The sequence below is a fragment of the Haemaphysalis longicornis genome, unplaced genomic scaffold, assembly GCF_048455015.1.
Source record: "Haemaphysalis longicornis isolate Haplotype H1 unplaced genomic scaffold, Haemaphysalis longicornis Haplotype H1 scaffold_2, whole genome shotgun sequence".
Classification (NCBI taxonomy): domain Eukaryota; kingdom Metazoa; phylum Arthropoda; class Arachnida; order Ixodida; family Ixodidae; genus Haemaphysalis; species Haemaphysalis longicornis.
Genome location: NW_027526295.1, coordinates 190,689,554 through 190,716,603, shown reverse-complemented (window position 1 = coordinate 190,716,603; position 27,050 = coordinate 190,689,554). Strand labels below are relative to the sequence as shown.

At 48.1% G+C, this 27,050-nt stretch overlaps 3 protein-coding genes across 6 annotated transcripts in view; 1 reads left to right on the top strand and 2 right to left on the bottom strand.

The window, feature by feature from the left end:
• Positions 1-19,793, top strand: part of LOC144169676 (uncharacterized) — a 41,754-nt gene extending 21,961 nt beyond the window's left edge. Inside the window, exons 2-7 of one of the 3 annotated variants that reach the window (XM_077698963.1) lie at positions 7,672-7,800; positions 17,464-17,622; positions 18,221-18,335; positions 19,002-19,084; positions 19,169-19,197; positions 19,577-19,793. In XM_077698963.1, the coding sequence (XP_077555089.1) occupies positions 7,672-7,800; positions 17,464-17,622; positions 18,221-18,335; positions 19,002-19,084; positions 19,169-19,197; positions 19,577-19,684 (623 nt within the window). In that variant the 3' untranslated portion in view covers positions 19,685-19,793. Of the gene's footprint in view, positions 1-7,671; positions 7,801-17,463; positions 17,665-18,220; positions 18,336-19,001; positions 19,085-19,168; positions 19,198-19,576 lie in introns of all 3 variants that reach the window. The other 2 variants (XM_077698962.1, XM_077698961.1) reach the window with 2 other exon arrangements.
• Positions 9,610-15,555, bottom strand: LOC144169678 (uncharacterized). Of its 2 annotated transcripts, XM_077698964.1 has the most exons (4): positions 15,265-15,555; positions 11,950-12,058; positions 11,697-11,879; positions 9,610-9,886 (listed from the first exon to the last, which is right to left on the bottom strand). In XM_077698964.1, the coding sequence occupies exons 1-4, from the start codon at positions 15,481-15,483 to the stop codon at positions 9,663-9,665; spliced, it is 735 nt and encodes a 244-aa protein (XP_077555090.1). In that variant the 5' UTR covers positions 15,484-15,555; the 3' UTR covers positions 9,610-9,662. The 2 variants fall into 2 exon arrangements, with proteins under 2 accessions (XP_077555090.1, XP_077555091.1); XM_077698965.1 differs by lacking the exon at positions 15,265-15,555 and having other exon boundaries at positions 11,950-12,207.
• Positions 19,794-22,841: 3,048 nt separating the features above from the next.
• Positions 22,842-27,050, bottom strand: part of Med14 (mediator complex subunit 14) — a 65,575-nt gene continuing 61,366 nt past the window's right edge. The window contains 2 exon segments of the mRNA XM_077698960.1: positions 22,842-23,046; positions 26,945-27,050. Coding sequence (XP_077555086.1) covers positions 22,985-23,046; positions 26,945-27,050 — 168 coding nt within the window. The 3' untranslated portion in view covers positions 22,842-22,984.

Sequence of the window (27,050 nt, the reverse complement as noted above, 5' to 3'; positions counted from 1 at the left end):
TAACCGACTCCCACGCTGCCTGTCGGAGCTTCTTGGCGGTGAGGGTGGCCCCGCCAACTTTCTGCCTCATCTCGCAACATCAGCCTCAAAGAAACGTCGCCCTCGTCTGGACACCCGCCCACTGCACATTGACGGGCAATAATTTTCCCCATCACCAAGCCTGCGCACTCTCCATCCCAGGCCCCAGAAGAACAAGCGGAGTCCACACCATTGGTCACATTTATACTATTGACTCGACAGACTACATTTCCCTCAACCTCACTCCAAGCTGTCCAAATCAGAAGAAACGACTCTTAGTTGCATCCAAACGTACACCTTCGTCCATCCGATTTCAATTCCAATTCCCACTCAATCTCCCTCCCAATGCACTTTTAAGTGCAGAGCACTTTATGCGCTCACTTGGTCGTCTTAGCTCGCTAACACTCGCGGAATAACGGACCCAAGTAGAGCCTTCTGTACCGGGGTCAGGGAGGCACGCTGAGGCTTCGGAAACCACGCGGTTTAAATAGCCATAACCGTTCAAACCTTGTGTACCGCTGGCGCTTGTCATACATCTCCCCGTTACTTTGCGCAAAGAAAATTGCAGGTACATTTCAGGCAAAATCTGTGTATATAACCGGCAGCCCCCGCGTTCATTTAGTTAGGAACGCTCTTTGGGTTGGTTTTTACGATAGTAAGCGAAAAAAGCGGCCGGAAGAAATGGCGCGTTCCAAATTACGCAGAAAGCCTCCGGCAGCCCAAGAAAAAAATGGCACGTTCAAAATGACGCAGAAAGGCTCCAGCCGCGGAAGAAAAAAATTACGCGTTCGGAATGACGCCAAACAGCTCCAACATACGAAATTAAAGCAAGCGCAAAAAGAACAGAACTCCCGCTGGTCAAGTTTCCGGCAGGAGGCGCGCGAGCACTGTGAAGGCGGGAAATTTGAAATGCATGCAGTGAGCGTATAACAGCACTGCAGCTCACTATGGCGAATCACTGCAGTGCTCCGCACTTCCGACAGCTTTTACATTGAGTGGAACGGCCTTAATTTTTTTGCTCTAAGCCTGGCACACTACTTCACATTTTATTAGTGTGCACATAACCCCTACCTTCCACCCTTTCCTACCCCCTACCCCTCCATGAGCTGTGGGATAACATGATTACCAGCGACCACCTGGACGTCCAGCAACTTCTGGCATCTAGGGCATCGGTCGGCCGGTCATCACTTGGATTCCCGGACAAGGGAACCACTCCTACTTCATGGCTCAATAAAGTTTCGTACGTATACTAGTCTACAATTTCATGGCATTGGCTTTCACAAAGAAGGTGCAAGCTGCTCAACGTGTCCGCCAATATCGTCATCGTCGTCGTCGTCATCAGCGCTAGCCCTTTAAGGGTGCTCCACAGCAGGCACATGCGTGTTGTGGGGAGCGTAACAAAACAAAATTATTAGCAAGGACATTATTATAGTGTTGACTGATAATTATATAATTTGGGTTGATCGATGCTGATCGATTCACGGGCTCCACCAAGCTAATGTTAAACAATAGCAATACATTCATGTAATCATCTGCAGTTTTTAGGTGAATCGAAATTGCACCAATAAGGAATTTCAGCGGCAGTTTAAACCATAGCTAAAGCTAAACCAATCGTTTTTCTGGTTTGCGCCCCGGTGTATACTGTCGTCAGCAACCGCGTTCCACCGAGAGAAACACGTTTATCGGTGCTCTTGCTGAGATTGCTGTGGGGATAGCCAAGAGTTACAATGAGCGTTTTCTGGCAAAAAACTCCAACCTACAATGCCCCACATACGCTTAATTTGGTCTTTTTGTGTATGTGTGTGCGTGGCTGATAGATGCCATATATATAACGACAAGATCCCGATCGGCAGCCCCAGAAAAGAACTTGAGCGTTTTAGGAACACTCTATCGATGGGACGTTCGCCACTTGCCGTATCAGCGTCGTTGATAGCAGCAGAGAAGTAACGATCATACGTAACGTGCCCACTTTTCTGTAGAGACACATAGTCAGGCAAGCATAGTGTGATGACATAGAAACGTTCGCGCAGGGCCTGATTTTACCGCAGTCCGTGAAGCTCAGTGAAACGCTCGGCCGATGTGAGCCGAGTTAAGGATTTACTATAAATGCGAAGGCAGGATTTACTATAAATGTAGAAGTGAAGGCGCCCTCTTTCACTTTACTTCCCCCCCCCCCCCCCCTTCCTTGAAGAGCCACAGCCCCTCTCCCTAGGTTGCTTCTGAGCGTGAAGACGCGGGTTCGATTCCCGGCTGCGGGAGCCGCTTTTCTGATGGAGGCGAAAATCGAGAACACCCGTGTGTTCGAGATTTCGGCGCACGTTGAAGACCCCTGCAGGGGATCAAAATTAATCCGCAGCCTTCCACTACGGCGCGCCTCATCGCATGTGTAGCGTCGGAGCGTTAAACCTCATGATCAATCACTCTCCTGCAGGAGGAAAAACGGAACGTCACCCCTCCCCGTTCGGTTGACGAAATCCTCACAAACATTGGTGAGCCTGCCAGGGGCTAAAGCGCAGATATTGCGCGCATAGACAAAGTCAGAATGCGTCTTGAGAAATTAACCGTTATGCGTTGCAATAACGGTCTGTCAGGTGCTTATATCTGCGATTGGGTGGAGAAAACAGCACCAAAGAGCACGCCGAAGCGGACGAGAGGAAAACTTCCTTTCTTGCTGAAGGAATGTCTGAAAGAGGCGGTAGCCACTCTAATCGTCTGTCGTGTGCGAACGCCGCCGTATTGTGTATGCCAGCATAAATGCCGACGGCCAACTCGCAGGAGCGCTTGACGATATGCAGGAGTACTCCTGCAGGTATGCAGGAGTGCCTTGACGACCTGCCTGCATACCTACACTTTCTGAGCGCGTGATGACTGCGCAGAAACGACTACAAGAGAAATGGGCCATTAATGGGCAGTTAGTCGACAGGTTATCAGGCCATTTTGACCACTGGGTTGAGGATGGCGAAGATGGCGAGGTGAATATGGGGAAGATGGCGAGGATGGGTTGAGCTGCAAAGATGGCGACCACCCATTAAAACCCATCTCGTTCAACTTCAGTGATGGTTCACGTCATTTGTCCTTTCTCCTGCACGTAATATGTTTGGTGTAGTGTGCGGGTTGATCCCCATCCTGATCCCACATTCGAACCATCTCGGCCACGGCGCAGTAGTACGTGAACCATGCCGGGCAGCCTCAGCCCCGCCGCGAACAGCACTCGACGATGTCACACGCCCCGTGTCCCCCATCCCATTACGAGCCGATCAAGAGCCCCGAGACCAGACGACATGTGGTCAGCCTATGATGCCGTGTACCCCGCCCTCTGGTTTGGCACGGTTTTCATTCATAACCGGTTCGTCGTCGCTTTTCGGGCATTGCTGCAACGGGGCCAGTGTTCACCAAACCCATCAGCGTCACCTTGGCGGCAAGAACTTCGTAGTTTTTTTTTTTTTTTTTTCGCCACATCTTTCGCATTCCCCGTACTCGTCATGGTAATGCGGCTTCGACCGGGACGGTCGCCTTCAAGGAGGGAGATATGTCACGCCATGAGAAGACGAGGAATGCGGATGTGGGGCGTATATGTCGTTCACCAACATCTCCGACGGCGAGGAAGCTGGGCAGGGCACGTAGCCTTGGCTGGTCATGGAAGCCTTGTACATTGTGAAAATCGATCGTTAACGGTTCGTGTCGCCTTCATCCTGCCGCCCGATAACAATACCTTGCCGAAGACAGCACTCGCTTGTCATGACATCATCTAATCTCAGTTCATTCGTTGCTGCCAGCCAGAGCTGACTGTCTCGCGAGCGCAACTGGTAAGATGGTGAGTACGTTAGCTGACAATGCAGCAAGTTTCTGTCACCTGTACTCCTCACTAACATCATTCATCCTCTTCTCTTGGCGAGCGTGTACTTAACCGTGGTTTCTTAAATTCCCTCCCCTCGATAGGGACAGCGCCGCCCCTTCACCCGTTCTTCATTAAAGGCACTCCGGAACGCTTCCGATAAATGCTTTCACTTTTTCCAACTAAAGTATACAGCGCGGAAAAAGAACGAAGGATGAAGAGTTGTGAGACGGGCAAGCGCTTGTCCGTGTCACCACTCTTCGTCCTTCGTTCTTTTTCGGCGTTGTAAATTTCTGTTCTAAATGGAGTACCAACTAGCCCAAACTTTCACGTCGTTCACTTTTTCCTTCGGGCCGGTAGCAATGTGCATTGTAAAGCTATAGTTTTCGCCAGCACGGAGCGGCACTGCGTGATTTGCTCGTCGCAGGAGACCCACCTTTCGTTTCTTATTTGCTTCTGTCGCAGTGGTGGTGGTGGCGGTGGGGGTAAAACTTTATTGAGCAAAAAAAAAAAAAAAAAATAGAACGGTGGATGGCCTCCTAAGTTCAGGAGGCCGCGCGCCGCTGCTGCTCGCGTGGCCCTCTGGATCAATCTGAGCTGCTCCTGCAGGTCCGAGCGGGGCGCCGGGCATGAGCTTCGCGCGGTGGCTTCAGCAAAAAAAGACGAGAGCACGTGAGCGCGCGTGCCTCACAACGACCGCCCGACGTCGTCCACGCTTTTCGCGTGTGCTTACGCCACATGAGGAGCTCCCGCTTCGTCGGTAGCGACCGGCGCGCCACAGGTCCACCGCGACAAGGATTATGGCGATAAATCTATCAAGCCACCGTTTTTTTTTTTTTTTTTTTTCGATACACTCGTGGAGACGGCCACGGACCAGCTGACGAAGTCGGATCAGCCGGGGCGAAAACGCGCTACCAAAGGATTTGCTCTACGCGACTGTGCCGTCGGAAGATGACGACGAAAGAAATGACGGCGAATACTTCACTGAATGATGATGATAAATTCTTTTATTAGGAAGGGGAGGACTGGAGGTCGCTGGAGGGGGAAGAGGGGGAATGTGGAGGGAGGTAGACGCCCACTAAATCACGCTCGGCAGGCCACTGGCAACGCCAAACTGGGCTAAGGTCACCAGGTTTTGAGGATGTTCGAGAATGTCCCTATGTAATGCTTCTATGTCTGAATTTTGAAAAGCATTATGGTTCAGTCTATGAATATCAAAAGCGGAGCAGTCCAGACTTTAATAATCTTTGCTTCACAGTGCCGTCATAAACGACTTTGCAATGCTGGGGTCCGGCTGCTCCCCCTCTCCTGGGATTCGCTGTCAGTGTGGGAAGAAGCTATAGATCCACCACCTGCAACTCTATTGTTCCTCTAGACTATCATTACTAGTGCAAGCTATGCCAATTTTGGGAGCAAATTTCTAAATGACCTGGTGGGTACACAGCAGTAATTTCTGGCAGAGGTGCTTTCTGACCCCATATTTTAAATACTGGATGTGTTTGTTGGCTACGTTCTGAAAGCATTTAGGATTTAGAAAAAGTTTAAGAAAAGTGTTGCAGGGTACCTTTAATGTTTGCAGCGGATTGAGGAGCACGGCTTACGTCTTTTTTCCACATGGACGATAACGTCGAAGAGGGGGAGGAGAAGCTATCGAAAACTAGGAGGCACCCACTAATGTTTGTTTTGTAGCGTGAGCTACACTGGCCGAGGTTGAGCAGTTTGGCGTGGCTACTGGAGAGCCATGCTGCGCATGCGCGAGGAGCAGTGACGTCACACGGCGCACAGAACGTTGCTCGCTGCGCGGCGTCTCTCACACACCCCACGCGCCCAGCGTCTTCGCCGACCTACGTTCCGCACGCGGCAGCCCGGTCCACTTGATGATCATGCGAGAGGTGACCGGGTGTGGAACCGATGGCTCATGCGTCGTAGCAACACCGGCGTGCGCTTGTGAAACCAGCTTAACTCTGGGGCGATTGGTGACGCTGCGCCGGAGCCGCTCGATAAATATGCATGTGTCACATAATGCGTATACCGTGTGTGTGTCATTGAAGCAGCAGTAAGCATGATAATCAAGCTAATCCTAGACAACCAGGAAAGCTAAGAATGACCAGCTGAACCTTATAGCTCACGCTACGTATATCCTGGCATAGCCTAGCTAAGCCACTGGTAATGTTTTTTTTTTCTTTTTTTTTCCCCTTTTTTTCCCCCATCTCGAGAGAACCGGCGTTGCTAGCTCCGCTTTGGTTTCTTTGGTAACCGAGCGTACAGTCTTTGTCAAAATTTTGTGGGCCACGGCGACCGTGGCCGGAGCAGGTGCGCGGCCGAGCAGGGGCGCTGCGCATGCCGCTGTAGGCTGGTTGCGTGGCTAAAGAGAGCGAGGGGAACTTCTGCTCTCGCTTTCGTAGTGTGGCCAGCGCGAAAGTACTGCGCAAAGTGCCTGCGCTGAAGCGCAATGCGCTTGCTCTGAGAAACCGGCCCCGCTGCACTTATTGCGCCAGCAATACTACAAAAGGAAGCGCGTAAGTCCCCCTCACTCTCTTTATCCGCGCAACCAGCCGACAGCGGCATGCGCAGCGCCCCTGTCCGGCCGCGCGCCTGCTCCGGCCACGGTCGCCGTGGCCCACAAAATTTTGACAAAGACTGTACTTTTCTGCATCTTTGCCTGGGTCGCGCGCGTGCTCTGTAGCGCTGTATAGCAGTAGCGCTTTTTTTTAAGCGAAGCACGCCTCACTTTCTGCAGTCCTTTCGGCAAAACTCATTGCAGCTAAGCCAACTTATACTATGGGTTTTTACAAAGGCACAATAGGCTACTCGAGAAAAAAAATGAAGGGAGCTCACACTAACGCGTATGACTTGAAGGCAGCGAAGCTGTACGCAACCTTCCCGACTATCACGGCGGTTGAAGTCCACGATTGCAGCCTATTTGCTTCTTCTTCGCTGCCGCAACGAGCTTTACTCCCTCATCGTTGCTATAAGTGCGAGCTCCCTTAATTTTTTTTTTTTTTTTTTGAAGTGATAATCTTTGGACATCCCCTTGGAGGGGCGTACGCTATGACGTCTTTCTCGTTCCGAGCAAGTGTTGCCATGATTACGGCACGCTGGAGTTTTTCTCTTTTTTTTTTTTCGGGGGAGAGGGGGGGGGGGGGGGCGCAATCTTGGCCAGTACCCCTAAATGGATATGCTTGGCTTGACAAACGTACGCCGTGGACGCTGCCGGTCGTCGCCAGGCACTCACACACGAGCCCTCGGCATTTTGATGGTTTTTTTAACTGCCGGGCGGTCGCCGCGAGGCACGCGCTCACGCACGCGCGCTCGGAATTTTCTTGGTATTTTTAACTGCGGACAGAAAAAAATTACGATTTGATAAACATCTTCGCTGTTAAAAAAAAAAAAAAACGCTTCCCGTGGTCGTTACCGAACCTGGATCCCTCGCGTTGTGAAGCTGACGTCTATCCGATTGCGTCATTCCGACACGGTCGGAGCAGTTGGGATTTCGGAGTTTCGCTCAGGTTGTAAGAAACAAAGAGCTTCGAGTCTTGATTATATTCATCTTAAGAAAGGGGCTTTGATTTTTGTAACTGCGTCTCTTTGTTTCATTTTTTCTGTTGTTATTTACAGCGCAAGTATGAGTCGCGCTGTAAGGGCGAATTACATTTAGTTGCGAGTCAGAGCTCTGTCGGCCTCCTTCTCTGTCTGGACCTTCAGCGGTGGTTGCGCTGCTGTGAAGTTCATAAGCATGTTCAACCAGTTCGCCTATGCATGCACGCGAGTTTCGCAAGAGAGCCTATGGAATGCGCGAACCACATTTCCTCGTGCAGGCATCCAGTGGCTGGGTGACGCGTGCAACGACGACGACGACTGCCACGACGCGTTCAACCTACTCTGCACCAAGGGCGAGTGCGTCTGCAAGCCGGGATTCGTGTCGGCACAGTTCAGTTGCCAACCAGGTAAGGAATGTCCCTATTCGGGCACAAAACGCGTCTTGCGACTGGCGCCAGTGGCCGAAACTTCTTCCCGCTGCATCTTGAGGGGTCATGTAGACAAAACACAGCCTTGTTCAACTTCAAAGAACTAGCTTCTGGTAACTCACTCAGCTCCATTAGAGCCCCAAAAGACGCCTTCTTTAACCGAAATAATGCGATAAATATTGGACAATTTTAGAGTGGCCGGAAGAAAATATCAAAGGCGGGAGAAAATCTCATTAAAAAGTGACTCAATTGGATTAAAATGGCGTGACTGAACGCGATCTGATTAAATAGACCCAACATAGTGATGTCCTTGAGAACGTAATGACGTCAATATTGCTCTGTGACGTCAATACGGCGGGGCATATATTGTTTAAATTCATGCCATTCTTTTTTTTTCTTTGAAATGCATCCGAGGACACTGCCAAAATAACCGCACTTTTCTTGCAGCTTTATAAAGCCGATAGCGTACCGGGTCAATTATATCAGCATCTGTAACTCCCATTCCATCTATACGCTGCGCCACAGTGAAGAGAACAGAGCAAAAATTCCGCCTTTCATGTTAAGAACTAGGGCTTAAGCCTCAAGAAATACAATTACGCTCCGTTGTTATTCGCATTACTCTCACGACTGCGAGAGACTGCCCACACGGGTTCGAGCGAGCCAAGCCGTATGATGGCAAGGACGCCTCTGGCCGCGCGTAGAACGTCAGTCACTCCAAAGGGAAGGGATAACTTTCATAGTACAGGTGTTTGTTACGTGGAAAACCACGATACAAAACACTGAATGCATACGCGCCTAGCCCCTGGAGCATGCGCCCGCCAGCGTCTGCCCAGCCCGGCATCGGGCGGCAGTTAGCGTCCGCCTGCGTATTCACCGACGCTACGCTTGCGGCCGCTACGGTGGCCGCTATACATTTCAAGCCTCTGGGCTCGACCGGGTGGCATCGGCGCTCGGTCGCTGACCTTAGAGGGCGCAGGCCGTCACAGCGCGGACGCGGGGCAAGACTCACCGGACATCCTAGATAACGAACTGACGCAATCGGGGCACGCGCTAAACAGCGCAGTGGTTGCCGTGACCTACCCATGTAGGGAACAACGGCCAATGCAAGAACGGCCATGAGTAGCCAAACGCATTACGTTCCGTGTGCTGCGCGCCCGAAGGCGGTCTCCCCGCGGATCGCTCGCGCGCGTCCCTAGTCTTCCCGTAGGGAGAGGAGGGAGGCGCGCGAGGATCACACTCACCCCACTTAAGATGAAAGCGTAGCCATCGCCTCCGCGCCCCGAGTGCAGGGTTTGCGCCCCCACAGAGCAAACGGTTGCGCTACCCCCGACGACCGTGATTAATTTACTGCTGATAAATAAAACGCTTACCAGGCTAACGACTCCTTTAGGACGACGGTTATGTTGTGAAAAAAGAAATAGAGAAACCTAATGAATAAATATATTTTACCCGCCAGGTGGGTAAAATTCCCAAAAACCAACTTTATTTTTTTAAATTACACAACAACAAAACTTTAAACAGTATATAGTAGCAAGTATGCAACGGTACCGCATTTCCTTTTTTTAAGCTGAAATGCGGCTTAATTCGGCAGGCAACTAAACACAAATCACGAGAGGTGCACAAACAACAATTAACACCGCACCTTTGACGTAACTTCGCACGTAGCCAAACACAAGACCAGAGGTGCCCAAACAAAAATCAACACTGCACCTAGCTAAACAAACATGACCAGAGGACCGCAAACAAAAACCAACGCTTCACCACTAACGCCCCCCCCCCCCCTTTTTTTTTTGCTCATGGATCTCGCCTCGCCCACCCGACGTGCTCGAAACCTTCTGTGGTTAATCCTCCCATTCGTTCTCCTGGGCGTACTCTGAATACTCCTGCTCGAGGCCATCCACGAAGTCGGCCAGGGCCTGCATTTGCTGGCAGCGCTCCTGTAGGTGCTGCGAGAGGGAGTCCATCGTGGCCTGAAGCTGCAGAATGGACTGCTCATCCTCCTGCTCCCCTGCACGCACGTCTTCGTAGATGCTGCGCAGCAGACTCGTCGCTTCATCGCATCCGCCTGCAAGCAGGGAAAGAAAAGAGCGCCGCTGTTAAGCGGCAGATACATGTGTACCTGAGCGTGCCGGTTTCCGACGCGGCGCGGCAAAATGATTTGCAGTTTGGACACGCGCGGGAGCGGCCGATCCTGGAGTCTTCTGGCAGCCAAACCGGTTTTCGGAGCGGAAGACGCGTGCGGCCGGTCCAAGCTGCGGTCGTGGTGGCAGCGCGAAGAATGCACGCTGCCAAAATGGTGGCGCCTGTGGAATTGTTGCTTTCTGTATTGAAGGATTTAGCGTTCCTAGGCTTTCATAGAGTCAGGAAGAAGATGCAGCGGAATGATGCGAGGGGGAAACTAATGTAGTAGCTGCAGCAACAACACGGCGGAGGGCCGCATGCAATGGGGAGCTATTACGTGTCTACACCACCACCTGAGCACGGCGATCGCACAGCGCAGTGAACTTTTTAATTTTCTTTCTGAGCGCACGCAGTAACTCGACTTGCCTCCGATATTGTTAGTGTTAGTTCAGGAATTCCACAAGGTTCTGAACTTGGCCCGTTACTGTTTCTACTGTATATTAACGATTTGCCTAATAACGTCACCTCTAAAATTCGTCTGTATGCGGATGATTGTGTTTTGTATGAACCCATTGACTCTCCTGAAGCTCATCATCGTCCAAATGATTCATTTACTAAATTTTGTGAATGGTGTGCAACCTGGCAAATGAGTATCACTTTTAACAAATCCGTGCTTATGTCTTTCACAAATTGTAAGTCCCCTTCCTGCTTCACGTACTCGTTCAACGGATCCACCTTTAAAAAAGTAACAGAATACAAATATCTGGATGTTGTTCTTTCCGGCAATCTATCTTGGTCTCAGCATATTAACTTTACCTGCACAAAATCTTAAAAAAAATTAGGCTATTTAAGACGAATGCTGTCCAAATCCCAAAAAAGCACTAAATTACTAATGTATGAAACACTGATTCGTCCTGTGCTTGACTACGCATGCCGCGTATGGAACCCACACAAGCAGGGTGAAATCGATAGAATCGAGGCCGTTCAAAAAAAGCTATCAGATTTATTTGTAATCACTATGACCACTACTTTTCTCCTTCCCTTACCCTGTCCTCTCTTGAACTTACCACACTACGCACGTGCCGATTAAATGATTCTATGAAATTGCTTTACTGTTTTATTCACTCAGCCTGTCGCATGCCTGACAATACCTACATCTCATTTGCCTCGCCGTCCATTACTATCAAAAATCACCACCCTAATATCAAGCCTTACCATTGTCGAACCAACGCATTCAAATTTAGTTTTTTTTTTTTTTCCTTTCACTGCCGAACTCTGGATTGTATTGTCCGGTGACACTCGCTCCCTTCCGCTGGAAAAATTTTTACTTGCCCTTTCTGATTTGTGTTAACTGTTCTTTTGTTGTATTGATCTGTTGATCTGTTTAATTGCTATTTTTTTTGTCTTGTTGAATGCTCACTCCTCCCACAGCCCCAAGTGGGGGCTGCAGTATGTACGAATACAATAAATAAATAAACAAACTCCGCCTGCCATTCCTGGAGCAGGAAATCTACATCCCTGATTACTGGTCTCTGAAGGATGACCACATATATCCCACTCACGTGACCACTGCTGATAGAGACGCTTTTGAACACAGTAATTTTAATACTGTTAGCGTTTCCCTCCTTGGTATCCAGATGCCTAACCCAGATCAGTACGGCCTGGAAAAAATCCTGCACGGAACTGGTTTTCACCATTAATGGCTCGTATAGCTTGTGTCGAACGCATCTGCAACCGTTAAAATGCTTACTCACTTTCGGTTGGCGTATCGAGTGTCTCCTCATCGCTCCGTGAGGCCCCGGGCATCTCGAACTCTTCTGCTTGTTCCTGCCTGTTCTGCTTTTCCTGTTCTTCTTGTTGTTCTTGTTCTTCTCCTCCTACTTCTTCATCTCCTTGTTCTGCTCCTCCTTGTTGTTCTCCTTCCTCTTCCTCACCAACTGTTAACATGTTCATGGACACAGTTTCTCGATAAAAGCCGTCTGAATGGGAGATAAGTTGTCGACGTACTTTCGATATACATCACCGGCACCGGTAGCATTTCTGCAGGCTGGGGCGGCACAGTTTCGAAATCCCCGGGCGCTGAAGCCGGTGCCGACGCTTCTGGAATTTCTGAACGCTGCATGGACAACGGTAGTTAATATTCAGAGCTTGGGATAGTCGCGCACCGCTAGCTTAGCCGTCGCTAGATCAGTGGCTCCACTAGACGAACTAAAATGGGTTCCGATTAAGGCCCATGTGTGCATCCTTCTTCGCTTACCGCAGTGAGAAAATGACCTTGTGATTTCGGGGTCCCATAGGAAAGCAAGAAGACAACGAGACTTGCGGAATACGAACTATCTAAAATCGGTAGGTATAACAATTGCGGATGCACGGAAGAACAAAAATGCGTGTTGAGCGCATCGTCTTTTACTGGGAATTCAGGCAGCTAAAACCGTGGTAGCTGCTAAAGCGCTGCCGCAGCTCAGAAACCACGGCGGCGTATCGAGAAAGTGCGACCCTGCGCCTCCACAGCCTAGTCATGCGGGTCATCGCAACTCACAAGCCAGACCAAGTAAACTAGAAAGGTGCTGCGTTTCCTATAAGACTTCAAAAGGCAGACAATTTTGACGCACAATGTTACCTTCTGGTAAAATTTGCCCTGTAATGTTTTTTCTTGTGACATACTTTACGCACTTGTCCTACAATTTTTGAACTTCCTACGAAAGCGCTCATGAATCAAACAAAAATGATTTATTCTTCGCTAGACTGGCGCTATCTCCACGTAAATTTAGAAATTCAGATGACAAACAGCCGTTTTGTCGCACCGGAAGATGACCCCTTGTAACTTGCGCTAATTCATTGCCTTTGTAGTTGCAAGGGTTTTCAGCGTCTCCTTTTTGTGTTCCGTGGGCCTATACTTCTCGAAAATGACGCGCCGTCAAAGTTCACCCTGGCGCTATTCCGCCCTATGTAAAGTTTAGGAATACATTGGCTATGGGCTCGCTGATCGCTCTAACACCACATCATCATAAGATGCCCAAAAATTGCTCTAACGTGGTACCTGGAATAAAAACATTACGCTTGGCAGTGGCTGCGTGTGCCCGCGAACGAATTTTAATTCATTTTCAGCCGCACTTCTCTAAAGATCGATGAGTGAGCCTGTAAGAGGGGGCTGTAGACTCGGTTCGGTGTTGCCACCTACATTTTTTGAAGGCGTGCAAGTACGACTAGAACAGGGAGCGACGACTGCATGCAGCCGCCCAAACGCACGGTCATGTTCGATCTATCTGGCGCGTGGCTACGCTCAAGCTCAGGGCTATGTACCGCTGTTGATGATGGCGTTTGCGCTCATTATGATTATGGTTGAGCTAAAGGCAGATGGTTACGCCGCCACTACAAGCTTAAGAGTAATACATGCAATGCCTTGTATTTTACTCTGCCATATGTTTCTGAAGCAAGCAGCGTCTAGCTCTTGCCTTGAATAATTAAAAAAATGGCCGTGTATCCGCTCGCTCCGCTGCAGATGTCGTCGAAAGACGATAGCCTTCTGCATCCCTTGCCACGAAAGTGCATATTCTCTCTTTCCCGCCAACCCCTCGCGCCATTCCCCTACTGTCTTGCTTCTCCCATGATAACGGCAATAGAGGTTTGCTGAATTAAATTTTCCCGAGTACGCATTGCTGACGCGCCGTTTTTTCGGACCTTTTGTTACTGTGTGGCTTGCGGCCCCAGCCACGAGCTCCAGCCTTGCGCGTGAGCCCTTTTTTTGTATTTTGAGGTTAAAATAACGTTTCCAACGTATTTTTTGTGTTCGCTATCGAAAAAATGAGGTCCAGGTCCATATGCAAATGTCACTGTTTTAATATCTTGCCTCAAATTCTTTTTGCTGGACAATGTTGACAAGTATGAACATTGCTACCAGATTTAGTAGTTTGAAAATGTTTTGCCTGTATAAACGTCTCGTTTAAGAATACCTTTAGCGTTTGGTCCAGAGGCTGAATCGAGGTACGAACGGGCGGACGGACGGACGGACGGACGGACGAACAGACAGACAGACAGGCAGACAGACAGACAGACAGACAGACAGACAGACAGACAGACAGACAGAAATTTTCTGGTTTAAGTATCCCAAGAAAGACTATCGTCTTTAAAATAGTCCGCAGCGTGTGCTGTGGGCGTACGTGGGTCATTTCACTTTCTGGTGCCGGTAATGCGCGGCATCTACTGGCCTTCCTGCAGTTGGTAGCTTACATGGATTGTGAGTAAACTGCAGTTACTATAATTTCGCGGCAGTTCAACCAACGTTTGAACTAACCGCTCTGCCAATGGTTGTAATTCTACCGTACCCCAATCCATGGCTAGCGATTAGAAGCAGCATATGAACATTATTTTCATTTCACAAGTCAATCTCAAGCTGTTGGAGCTTTGTATGAGAGCCGTTTGATTTTCCTTGTGCCTGATTTGTTTTGTATGCGTGCGAACGGGAATCGATGTTTAGTCTATAATTTTCTTCCTCTGCTCCTCCTAATTTGACTGATTAAAGCAGCGGCTACACGCATTCTCACTTGGTTTTCGATGACATATCCGCAAATGTCGTCTGCTTCGCACTTTTCCTCAATAAAATACTAATAAAAATAATACTAACGTATAATCTTTTACAACTTTTGTGGCTTCCATAAAGCCTCTCGGCTGCCCCTGATTACGTAAATAAGCGCGTTGAGTTGACACCTCTATATATTGGTATTACAATCTATTATCAACATTATTATTATTATTATCGTCTATTGTACTATCACCATAACTGCAAAGACATAACTGCAAAGTAATACATCCCCGCATTTTGGGAGTCACGTCACCAAAAAGCTTCTAGATACCACCCGTCATGACTACCTAATCCCGCGCTTGCTTAAAAGAGAAACAAATAAAAACAAAGAAAAACTCATATGCCTCGTGGCATTTGGGATGTATGTCACCCTACCACGAATGGCAATCGGCAGCGGGGTGCAAAAAAGGCATTTGCCACCCCCCCCCCCCCCTTTTAGCCACACCAGAACAATTGCCCCCTTCATCTCGCCCTCTCCCTCTACCCCCGCAAGGCAACGGGTTTTCTCCTCTCAAGACAAAGTCCTGCCGACGCTCGTGCTACCACCTTCGTTTCTTTTCTTTCTTTTTTTTCCATTCACGTAAGCCTTTCTTTATATACGCGCTATGCTTTTGTAAAAATGGCCCCCGAGCTGAATATCGTTCGAAAAAATTTCGTTAAAGCTCTGACAGGTCTCGAAAAGGCGAGAACGATAAATTTGCGAATCACAAGACGAAAATGTCACAATGCAATACTCTCACCTCGACGCTCATTTTGTTGTCACCGGAATCGACCACGAGCAGACGCAGGACAAAATCACAAAATAAAAATAAACAAAACGCACCAGAGACGCTGACCACGCGCTGTGCGAGCAGACAGCATTTGGTTCCTTGGAAAAATATGCGATCGTCTGCTCGCCTTCGTAATAATTTATCACCGTAATAATTGTTTAATCGACAATTTTTATCGACAATATGCATAAAAAATTCTGACACCAAATAATATTTATAAATATCATGCTTGGTGCGTAAAATATAGGTTTATATCACCTAGATGGCGCCTTAGGTACAGACTATAGCGCGGGAATTTTGGATGGGTATACAAGTTGACGGATGCTGTCGTCTTGGTGGAAATGTTTACGCAAGTAGTAAACATAAATATTTACGGGGATCAAGCCTCCGCTGCTGGAGCTTTTCATTTTAGTACGAATACAGTTTAACTTGTTTGACCGGGCGCCTCGCACGGTATGCATTGAAAGGCACAAAATAAAAATGCTCGGTAGGTCGTGGCAAGTAATTCGTATTGCTGCGCTCGATTTCCGCAATCCGCTGCATGATTTGCCAAAGGTGTCCATTTGATGGCGTGGTGATTACATTGATGCCCCTGCGCTATGTTTCGGCGACACTTGTACGGCCACAAGCAGGCCCAGAAGAGTATGGATCTGCACCCCTCCGGGCGCCCGAACAGCTTTTTTCGAACCAGCTCTGACCATGAAGTGATGCCGATATTGAAGTGGGTGACAGTGATGCGATTATGATCTTAGGGAATAACACAGCCCGCAAACTGTCGGTACAAAAAGAAAGGGTGCAACACAGGCGCTGCCTCACAACTAGTTGTTTATTTATTATAAGATCCCACACATATGTTCTGTCACTCTATCTATTTGGCTGCGATTCAAATATTTTATATCAGTTTGTACCAATATTAGTGTAGGTATGCGTAATAGTTATTATCATCACAAATATTATGATCTGTTCTTCATGTAGTGACCCAAAATGTGTAAGGCTGCAGCTTTTCCATGTTAATGCCGGTTGTTAAATGAATTTGCCACATCCAACTTCTTGATTGAGATTGTGGCAAGAAGGATTGCAATACTTCCGTTCAATGACGTTTTGTGGGCCAGCTTTGTTTCTGCAGCAATATATAAGTTATTCTACCATACTAGAGCGTGAGCATTTCGGAGTACGTACATCAGCTTATGCAAGAGGTTTTTTCTGGGAATTTGCGATTTCCCTCAAAGCAAACACAAAGCTTTTGTAAATTCGAAAAATTTCGAACTTACAGCATCATATTTTACGACAGTTATAGCGTTACCTTAAAGTTCGCCTATAATGTATTAAGCTTAAATAACTTGGGTTTTCTTTTTGTGTGTAATGAATTGTTATTGTGCTCATGACTACAAAATCTTAGTGAAACCTACGATACATGTTAACATGACAACTAAAGTGATTTATACACTCCTCCAAACACCAACCTTCACTCCCTGCAGATCAAGCTCAACCCCCGCCCCCTCCAACCGAAAATGTCCCCCTGCAAATGTGCGACACTGAAAAGTTAATTTTGAAAAAAATTTTGACCCTTTATTTCTTCTTTAATACATCGCCACACGCATTTTTTCTTTAAAGCGGCCATCAAAAGGGTCAGCATTTTGGTTCAACTAGTAAAGCGAAATTCTCACAGTGTATATATACACCTTAGCTAAAAATGTTTCATATCAATCCTTTCTCCTTGGCTAACTGTTACTCCTTGCAATTGCTTCGACTTAGTACCCAGAGTGGTATGTCTTAAAGTCGGACATGTTTTCCTTCCCTGACGTACAAGCAGCAAAAGAAATGCCCTGTACATGGGAAGGGGAACTTAATTATCCTAACTTCCGAGACATCAAGTTCCTCATGAACAGGTGCAACAAAAAGTAAACGAAGCTCAGCTTCGTGAAATTAGAATATTCTATTTTATGCGGGTGCCAGCATAAAAGAGTATGCGTGGCCAGATTTTATTTCAAGATGACTTTCTTGAAAAGTCACTTCGAGGTTTGCTGGCTAGGCACATGGCAGAGAAATCCCCTCAAACTCTCCAACCTGCACTCCGTTTACTTTTTGTTTCACCCGTACTGTGTACAGAACTAAAGATCTCATCAGCAAGAGAGTGCCGACTCATGAAGTAATCTCATTGCCTTGCAGCTGCCAAGCTGGGCGACCAGTGCAGCTCCCACGGGCAGTGCCAGTACAGCGACCCGCACAGCTTCTGCGACTTGTCGGGCCACTGTGCATGCGTGGATGGCTTCACACCCCGGAAGGACACCATCAACACCAAGACGTGTGCCGCGGTGGAGGACGACCGTCAGTACCGTACGGCCGACGCTTTGAGACCCTATGTGACAGGCACGCTCCGCAATTGATCCCTCCACCATGTCCTAGCCTAACCCCCCGTAATGCCACGTATATACACTAGCAACCAACAGTGGGGTGGTGTCTTTGGTGCTTTAATCACCGCTGCCGTCACTACTGTTCGTGTAGCACAAAGTGGGGGTACGTTATTTGTATCCCTACTTTAAAGAGCTTTGTTGTTGCCTTATGACGCTGTACCCAAAATTGCGATATAATCCGGATGGTTCACCAAAAATAGTCCACATTATGGCAGTGTAGAAAAAATTTGTGGGCGATTGCATGTGACATATGCAACAATAACAACTTGCAAGACTGAGACTGTAACACAATATATTAGTTTCAAAGTGGCCAGTACGTTTCAGCAGAGCAAAAAACTTATCCTTCTTATCCAGCTGCATCAGACTTACAAACACCTTTAAAAAAATTATGTTTTAGAGCACATACTAATCGCAAATCGTGTGTGCGTCACTTACACGGTTTTGCTATGGATAGTACTTACCATGAGCCAGCCAAGAATTTCGTTACATCGCATCTTCTTTCCCTGCCCCAGGCGACCGACGAGGCAGTTCCCACACCAATGGCTTTATGACATTCGGCATCATCGCGCTCGTGCTATCAATTGTGCTAGCGACAGCCTGCCTTCTCAAGTTTGTTGTCTGCAACTGGTAAGTGGACAGTGTCCAGGGCATGCAAGGCCCGTTTCAGTCTGGAGTTCACACAAATCTTGCGGCAGAGTTTTCCAAAGACTGGTCTAGGTCAGCGAATTCATCCTAGCAGGTGATGCCCCATGAGAGAGTGAGAGAGTAAAAACTTTGTTTAGACGAGCTTCAGGCGCTGATAATTGGGCTCCCGCCCGGTGGGGGCCTCCTTTAGTCCGGGAGGCCGTGGTCCGCGCTGGCTGCCCTGTCCCTCCCCACCACGCCACGCTGGATTTAGAGGTCGCTGCTGGCCAGTTGGCCCAGCCTATGAAAACTTCAGTGAGCAATGTTCATCAGTAAAGTGGCCCAAATAGCTTTCACAGTGACATGCCGCAACCAGGTGGCATGTAGCTTGGAGTACGAAAGGCCGTTGTGCTCCGAGCGTGGATGATCAGAGAGAGATCGCAATCACTGTGACAGCAGTCGTGTTGTCCACTGAATGAACCATAACGAGCTTGCCGTATTCGTGTAAATGATCATGGCAGACATACAAATTATGTTACTTGTTCCGTAAAATGGACAGGATTTATTGAGGTTGCAGGAGACTGAAGCTAGTGCTAACTGCCATTTGTGCTGTTCGGGAGGTGTGCTTTTGGTAAGCTCTCTCTCAATGAAAATGTAAATGTGTTGCAGGAACCAGCAAACACCACCACCCCCTCCTCCTCCTAGGAAATACTCCAGGAAGTACAGCTACCTCACAATGAATAACCTCAAAGGTGGGCATCCTTACAACAGTCTCGTTTGTAGCATCTGCAATAGGAAGACGTTTTGATAACCAGCCCAATCACCAAATATTTCAGATAGCGAAACCCAAGCCTTGCTTTCCCCGGTAAGTCTACAATCCAGCTCATTATGTAAGCCCTCATACACAGTCTTTATTTAAATAACTATGAATACACATGCTTTTGAGGTGTTTACAAGTGTCAACTTAAAATTGTTCAAAACATGCAAAGTCCAACCAGTGACCCTGAATATCCAGGAACAGACTTTGGGAAAAAAGGAATGGTCGTCATTGGCCCTCAGGCACCACTTTTCAAAGAGCAAGAAATGTAATACAACAAAAAAGATGAATATATTGTTTTATATGCAAAAAGAGTGCTTAGGGACATGATGTATACAAAAAAATCCCGTCATAAGTTCACAGCCAAAGCTAATTTAGGATTCCCACTTGTCCTCTGAAGATTAAATAACTGTCTTCCACTTTGCAGACAAAGCGGCCACCCAGCTATTCGGAAGCCACCATGGTGCCCCAGATCACAATTTCGGATTACTCTTCCATCTCGCACCCCAAGACCACAGTCTACACAAGCACGTGACCCGCTGGCAGCAGTGCACAAGAGAAATCCCCAACGCAGCATGCACCACCATAGTTGCCCGTTGCTGTTGTACACATGTAGATACTATAAAGATCGTTCGTTTGGTTTTCCCCTTTTTATCAATGAAGACTGGACGTCTCTCCCGATGTTCTTAGAAGGACAATGACTTTGATGGGATGATTTGAAAGATTAGGCTGCTCATCCCACACCACAGTTTTCTCAGACACACATCATTCAGAAATTAGTGTTTAACGGGTAGCATTTATAACTGCCTGCTCAGTGCGCCACTATACAGCATGAAAAAAGCCTTGTTTTGCGCTATAGTAGTAGCCAAAAATGGGCAGTCAGCAGGGGTGGAACAGGGTACGTGGGTTTGGGAGTAGTCCTGGGAGCAGCCAAAAATGCCTTTTGTAGTAGGCTTGCAGCAGCCAAAAAGGCATTTTGGAGTACGTTTGGAGCAGCCAGAAATGCCATTTGGAGCAGATGCGACACCATTTCACAGCATTATGGCACCTACCTAACCTCCCTACAAGCCACTGTGCCAGCTTCCTACCATTTACGTTTTATCTAACTATTATATCAAGCGTTCTGCCATGCACTAGAACCCACTCTGAACCAGTAACGCCTTTTTTGCACTATATCGGGAGGTTTACAACACGCGGAGTCATCTACCCTCGGCCACATCGAGCGCGCTGCATTATCACCGGTTAAAGGTCAAATATCACATGCAGAGTCCAAAGGGGTCAGATGACAGGCCCTGCTTTGTTTCAACGGCAGTGTTTAAGTGGACTCACGGCGTCCTTGTGTAGAACAAGGTGTTTGCTTGCATTTTTACTAACTGCGGTTTTAGTACGAGCGAAGTTGAACATAGCTTTGTCTTCGCCAGTCACAGAGTTGCAAGTGTTGACGAACATGCACCATAGACTACTTAACTAGAGTGTGTTAGAAGGAATGATTAATGTTAGCTGGGACCTAGCAGGCGTGAAGCTACGGTAAGTTGCAGGCAACAAAACTAGGATCGTCAAAAATGGGCAACTAAATCGGCGTCCACCGCCAGTAAGCTACAACCTTTCATGCGGATATTATTCTGTTTGCGATGAGACACAGAAACATTTTACTTCTGGTCATTTTCCATTGATTGTGGAGCAGCGGCCGCCACCGGCAAACAAAACCATGCAAATGCGACATAAGGAAACCCGGACAGAAGGTGGAGAAGGCATGTAGTGCGTGCGGCCTTACGGCTAAGCAAAAGCCAAATTCCATAGCCACTCATAGCATTGATGAAACTGAAACCATAACCGCTGTGATGAAACTGCCAACACAATGTTTCAGCCAAGTTTCCAGAATGGGGCATCATGTATCTCGCTAGTCAATTCAGGCGCTGCGGCGCAGGACGGCTCTGATAAACGAGTTTGGCGCAACAGGGGCGGTTCGGCGCAGGATGGAGCAGGTAAACAAGTTTGGCGCTCAATGGTGCCAATGGCGCAGTTGTTCCACCCCTGCAGTCAGTGCATCAACTCTGTGTTGTCGTGAAGAAACGACAAGTTTGGAATCACTGCTCAAACAGAGTGTACAAGACCTTGTGCTGGGCAATGGCAAAGCCAGAGACCTTGTTCTTGCATTGGAAAATCAAAGCAACTAGAAAGAGACAACTTCAGGGCACCCGAACCTTCAGTGCCTAGCAAAAAAACAGCAAAACAAATTGTATGCAATTATTCTGACCTTGAAAGCAACCACGCCACTGCAAGAGCCACTCAAGAGACGATGCCGCATCACTGCCTCCTGTAAAGCTGCTTGTAGCATCGAGCTCCGATTCCTGTTGATTTTCCTTGCATTCGTTCATTGTAGCCATTTGCCAACTGTCTTGTCACCACAAAATAATCCTATTTTTTATTTGAAACATTATGACTGCCAGCTGCAATCCCAGAAAATCATTTCAACAATCACTTTGGTCAGTATCACGTCAGAAGCTGTGTACAGGAAAGTAAGTGCCGTGTCACCACCCTTTCTTCTTTCCGAAGAACGCAACAACAGGTTCCTTGGGAAGGGCTACAGCACGATTACGGAGGACAGATGCATCAGCTGCTCTTGACGACAGTCCGATATGCAATCCAGTGTTTGTTTTAGGGGCAAAGCCTTTTAGGGGCTCGGGCTGTCGGCATCTCCTGTCGTCTCGCATTGTCACGGTAAATCGAGTTCTCATACGATGGTCAAAAAACAAGTGTTTCATGGATAAAACCAGTTCAAAATAAGCTAACATGATTTAAACTAACCTAAAATACAGGAATAACCAGAATTTAATTGCATTAATAACAGAAATTTGTCAAATTCCGTCTCGAAATAGGTTTCAAACGCCAGGTTTTCTCCTGTCAAACATACTTGTTGGCATGCTGAGGTGTGTGACACGAAGACAACTTACAGCCAGTCTGTCTCTCATTTAACTGCTTAAATTTGGTTAAACACAAGAGAGGGCGCCACCGCCTCAGCAAGCGTGCGATAGCTCTTCCCACCGGCGCTTCTCCGGCACCCAATCAGCGCGCACCGTGTGGCAAGAAAGAGGCAACAGCGCGCGTTGGCTCCATAAACGCTCTTTTCTGCGACTGAAACTTGCCCATCAGCAGTAATTTTGCTGTGGGAAACACCAACGCACACAGCATGTTTCGCCCCTTTTCAGGTTTCACATTAGTAGAGATGGCCCGGGATTTTTGTGTTTTACATATGTTCCCATGGACAGCCCACGGGCCATCTGCGGTTAGTCCGAGACTGACAATTGAAGAGCCCCAGTGTTTTTGCGACCCTAATATCTTTTAGTCTGTCTCTTTTCATACTTTATGCTAGGTCAGCAGGTCACTTCGTTGCAGAACAGGCCTGCACAATTTTACTCAAGGGTATTCATAATTTTCACTCAAAAAAATTAAATAAAAGCACTGATTTCTTAGCACGGAAGGCCTAGTTTGGCTTGCTCACCATGAAAAACGAAACATGCTTTTTTTTTTGAGGGGGGGAGGGGGGCACTCTCATTCTACAGAACATTTTTAGCAGTACTTACCCCACACGCAGCTCTTCTGTGATGAGGCTAGTTGGTATCGATGACTTCCCTCCCAGCCCCATGAAAATAGCAACAAAAAAAGAAAATAGAGACTGAGGAAAGACGGGGTTTTGTTAAAAGTGTTAACTCAAAACACGAGTTTTATTACGATGTTATGCTTTCCCCTCCCTGGTTACCCAGCTTGCATGTGCGTACTGCTTGCAGCTATCTCCTTTCTTCGTGCGACTGAGCCCAGCAGGATGAATGCTCCTTCACTGCGGTGGAATGGTGAGACTGGTGAGGATTTCTCGTATCGATGGAAAGATGCAGCATTCTGGAGGGAAGAGAGCGGAAAAGAAAGGTTACCAAACAGGCTACACGTACCTCAAAAACAGCAAGCGAAGAACGCCATCTGTGGCAGTTCAAAACACACTGCCGTTTTTATCCCCACACACTTGCCTGTAAGGAACTGCAACCACCTACTGTGTGGCCCTTCTGGGTTACTTTAAAAAAAAAAGATTGGAGAAATAGATGTGCCTGGCTGCACAGATGTGTCGGCACCCTCTTCACTCGCAACAGAAGTGCCAAAGGCGGCAACCATGCCTTCGCACTTTAGCCACTGTCGTTACTGGTAAAAAAGGCAACAGGTGCAGTGATCACCACAGTCATCCTTTTCAACGGAAAAGGCAGCAGATTACGTAACCCACTGTGCACTGAAGTTCTGCTTTGAAATTCTGAAATCATGATAATTTCTTTTTCCAGTGATGCTACCGGCTTAGGCCACTTTGAAGCAGCTTTTGGAGCAGGCAAAAATGCGTTGCGGAGCAGCAAAACCAGCTTTTGGAGCAGGTGTTGATAGACGCAATTTTGAGACACGTATTGCATTCTTGATAGATAATCGCTAAAAGCACGTCCTTCAACGATAATAACAATTAAAAGAACCCAGAACATGGATATTTTGTCCTTTTTCTGCATTGAACTTTGTGCAGCAGCCTGCACAAAAAAAAAAAAAAAAAAAAAAAAAAAAAAAAAAAAAAAAAAAAAACAAGCTTTCATTTTTACACAATAGCAGATTTACTATGAACAAACTAAAAATTGCTCATCACAACAAACATGCTATGTAAAATCGACCACTATTGGAAGGCTATCGTGGGAGCACTGACCAATAACATCAGTAGCGCCACGGCTTTGACTGCATAACTAACTGAACATCACACTCCTCCCCGCGTTGCACATGCATCACTATTTAGCAGCGTCAGCGCTGCCACCACAAGGGTCTAAAACTACAAGCCACCGACAGCAGCGCTATTGTTTACAAAGGCAGCGGGCAGCCATTTCTGGCAACCAACATGCAGCACCAGGCTTAACCTTGCCCCTTTACGACACGTTTGCTGCAAGCAACCAAAACGCCTCCGTTAATGACAAGGTAGCCCATTAGTCCCCTACCCCCCCTCCTACCCCGAGACTGTGTTAATTCCCTGCGAGGTCACATGCGCACATTTCACCTTCAATTTCCCAGTATGTGAATTCTATGCCTCTATGAACTAACTCTACGTGAAATCTAAGACGGGCGTCGTCATATGCCTGCCGTACTCGATAAGCTCTGAAACAAATTCAGGCGTCGTAAAATTGCCGTACTCCCTCGCCGGCGCGCGGCCCGAACTGTCACCGTTTCCTGACCTTGCATAATATCCCCCCCCCCTGCACTTTGTAAATTCTCATCTGTTTACAGCAAAATCTCGATGATGCGAATCTCGTGGCAGGGCGAAAAATATTCGTATCATCCGAAATTCGTGTGAACAACAAAGACCAAAAAACTAAGAAAACTAAAACAAGTTTTCGATTATTTCTTTTTTTACTTTCCGTGACGTTTTTCTGCTTTTTTTTTTTTTAACCTCCATGTAGCCGAGCGGTCCTTTCTGGACTTTCATCTCCTCACTCGCGGTGCCCAAGCTCACTCACTACAAGGGCGTTTTTGCACGCGATTCGCGCGCGTCGGCGTTGCGCGCGCGATATCTTCACGCCCGCGTCGGCGATTTGGCGCCCGCGGACGATCGTGGCACTGGGAGGAGCCTGACGACTTGCGCCAACGGGAAGGCGCACGCCTCATGCCGGCAGTTACGAAGCGTTCGAGACAGCCGATTGGCTCCGCCGGAGATGCTTAGGCTTAGCACCCCGACAGATATTTCATGGGCGCTTTCACTAGCGGGGCGGAGGATGTTTTATAGCACCGTTTTCGTTCACATTGTTAGCTCATTTACCGCACAAGAAACTTCATGCGTGCTTTGAGCGGCATTTTAAAGAACAGTTAGAAGCGGTCTCTTGGGCGTCCCGCACCACTTCGTGACCGAAATTGCTGCCATGTTGCCGCGGCCGGCCGCGCCCCGCGCAGCGTGTGGGTGGTTTCGCGGCGACGTCAGCGTGCCTGTGGAATGCACGGCGTGTTTTCGTGAGCAGAGCACAGCTTGGCCGTTCCTGGAGAAAGAGCGACAAAGAGGGCGGAGAGCCCGTACGTCGCCGTAGGTTGCTCGCTCGGCAGTCGGGTGCCTCGCCGACTCGTTCTTATTATCCGACGGGCACCGCAGGTCCGTTCGTAAGAGCCCAAACTTTTCCCATTTCAAACAGTGCAATTTCGCCGACACTTATCAGAAATTCGTCTCATCTCTAAATTCGTATCACCCAGATTCCACTGTAACTGCAACTCCTGCGTCCTCATCTCTTGCCTACTTTTCTTCCAGCACAACTCCGCAGGCACCCAGTCGACGCGTACGCTGTCGGGGCGCGTTGGCGAGCGAGTACGGCAATTTCACGACGCCTGACGTTGTTGCCGAGCTTCACGAGAACGACACGCATATCACGACGCATACCGCGGCCCGAAGACCGCGAGGCGGACGGTCGCAACAGCGGCAACCGGTCTCGCGAACCCAATAGGCCTCGCATAAGGGGGGAGATTTGGCGTTGTCCGCCTACATGCGCAAAACGCATCATCGCCGTTACACAGGCCGTTACTAGAGTGCCTAGAATATTTCAGAAATATTCTAGGCACTCTACCTGACTCTACCGTTACCGCTAAAAGGGTCAGTTTGCCTTGGCTCGGATTGCGGCCTGAAAACAGATGTACCGCGATGTCGCTTTCAGTCAGTTTCGTTTCTGAAAGTCGGCATACACACTTGGGCGCAGGTCGGGCGCAGAATCGCCAAATTTAGAGGAAATGTAGCAGGATGTAGCAGCCATAGCACTTGGGCGCAGTTTGGCGCAATTGGCGCAGCGGTAGCATCACTGTTTTTCTTGTCGGCTGACTCTTTTTCCTTTTTATCGCGCTTTCATTCTTGGGAGGGGAGGGGCACAGATTCACTTGCAAAATAAAATTTCTTGTGCACCGCTGCTTCAAATCAACTCTTTAGTGTGCTGGCTTAGCAAAGAGAGCAACTGCTTTGCTTGGTTAGAACTCAGCTCTGCCTTGAGGTGAAGCTTGGGCCTCACATTCAGGCAAACTCCCTTGGAAGAGTTAGCCACGACGACATGACACCTGACATCAGCCACTGATTTGTGAAAACAGAAAGCTGCAATCAGTTGTGAAGTCCAGCACAGGTCACGATAGAAATCAGCAGCAACAGCCCTCTGACATTTGTGCCAAAAAGAAGACCTCTCCCTCAAATTTCCCACTGGTCTAGCCCCCTGAGTTTTCTCATTTTGACCCCTCCATGGTTCCTCTGTCCCTGCTTCTACTTCTCAGAACCCCATTTCTTGGTAGCCACTCTGTTACTCAGGTGTTGTTCACCTGCATCATATGTCCGGCCAAACTCCACTTTTAACTCTTTATTTGGGCTAGAATTTCTTCGCACGCATCTATCCCCCAATCCATGTCACATCTACTTCCTACCCCAAGCTGTACGCTTACCATCTCCCCTTCTGTGGCTTGATAAAGCAAAAACTATGTTGTAATGCACGTATAATGCTGAGCTTTTGTTTTTGTGTTCGGAAAGCATGCTATTTAGCCATGTAATTTGCAAATGCACAGTTTAATAATTCATAATATGTTGCACAAAAGATGTGTGCTAAATGTACGGTTTAAAAAAATGATTCCTTTTGCACTGCTTGCCTCTTACATGTAATATGTGACCCTTGCACAGGCTTATTTGTAGACAACACAAAATGCCCGGGCACACAGCAGCCCGTTGCAGGGTGCGTGCCCACCCGGTCGGTCATCACTCAGGGAACCCCTGCCTCACCATTAGGCGGAGCGAACTCGGCGAAGCGGCGCAGCATGGCATTGATGAGGGTGACGGGGGCGTTGGGCTGCGCCCCGGGGGCCTCCAGCCGCTTGTCGGCCACCTG

Excerpts from the sequence above, each read along its gene's own strand:
- LOC144169678 (XM_077698964.1), bottom strand. The coding sequence starts at position 15,483 with ATGCATATTGTCGATAAAAATTGTCGATTAAACAATTATTACGGTGAT. Across the intron at positions 12,059-15,264 it reads ACAACAAAATGAGCGTCGAG|CGTTCAGAAATTCCAGAAGC; the intron begins GTGAGAGTATTG and ends TTGTCCATGCAG. Across the intron at positions 9,887-11,696 it reads ACTCGATACGCCAACCGAAA|GCGGATGCGATGAAGCGACG; the intron begins GTGAGTAAGCAT and ends CCCTGCTTGCAG.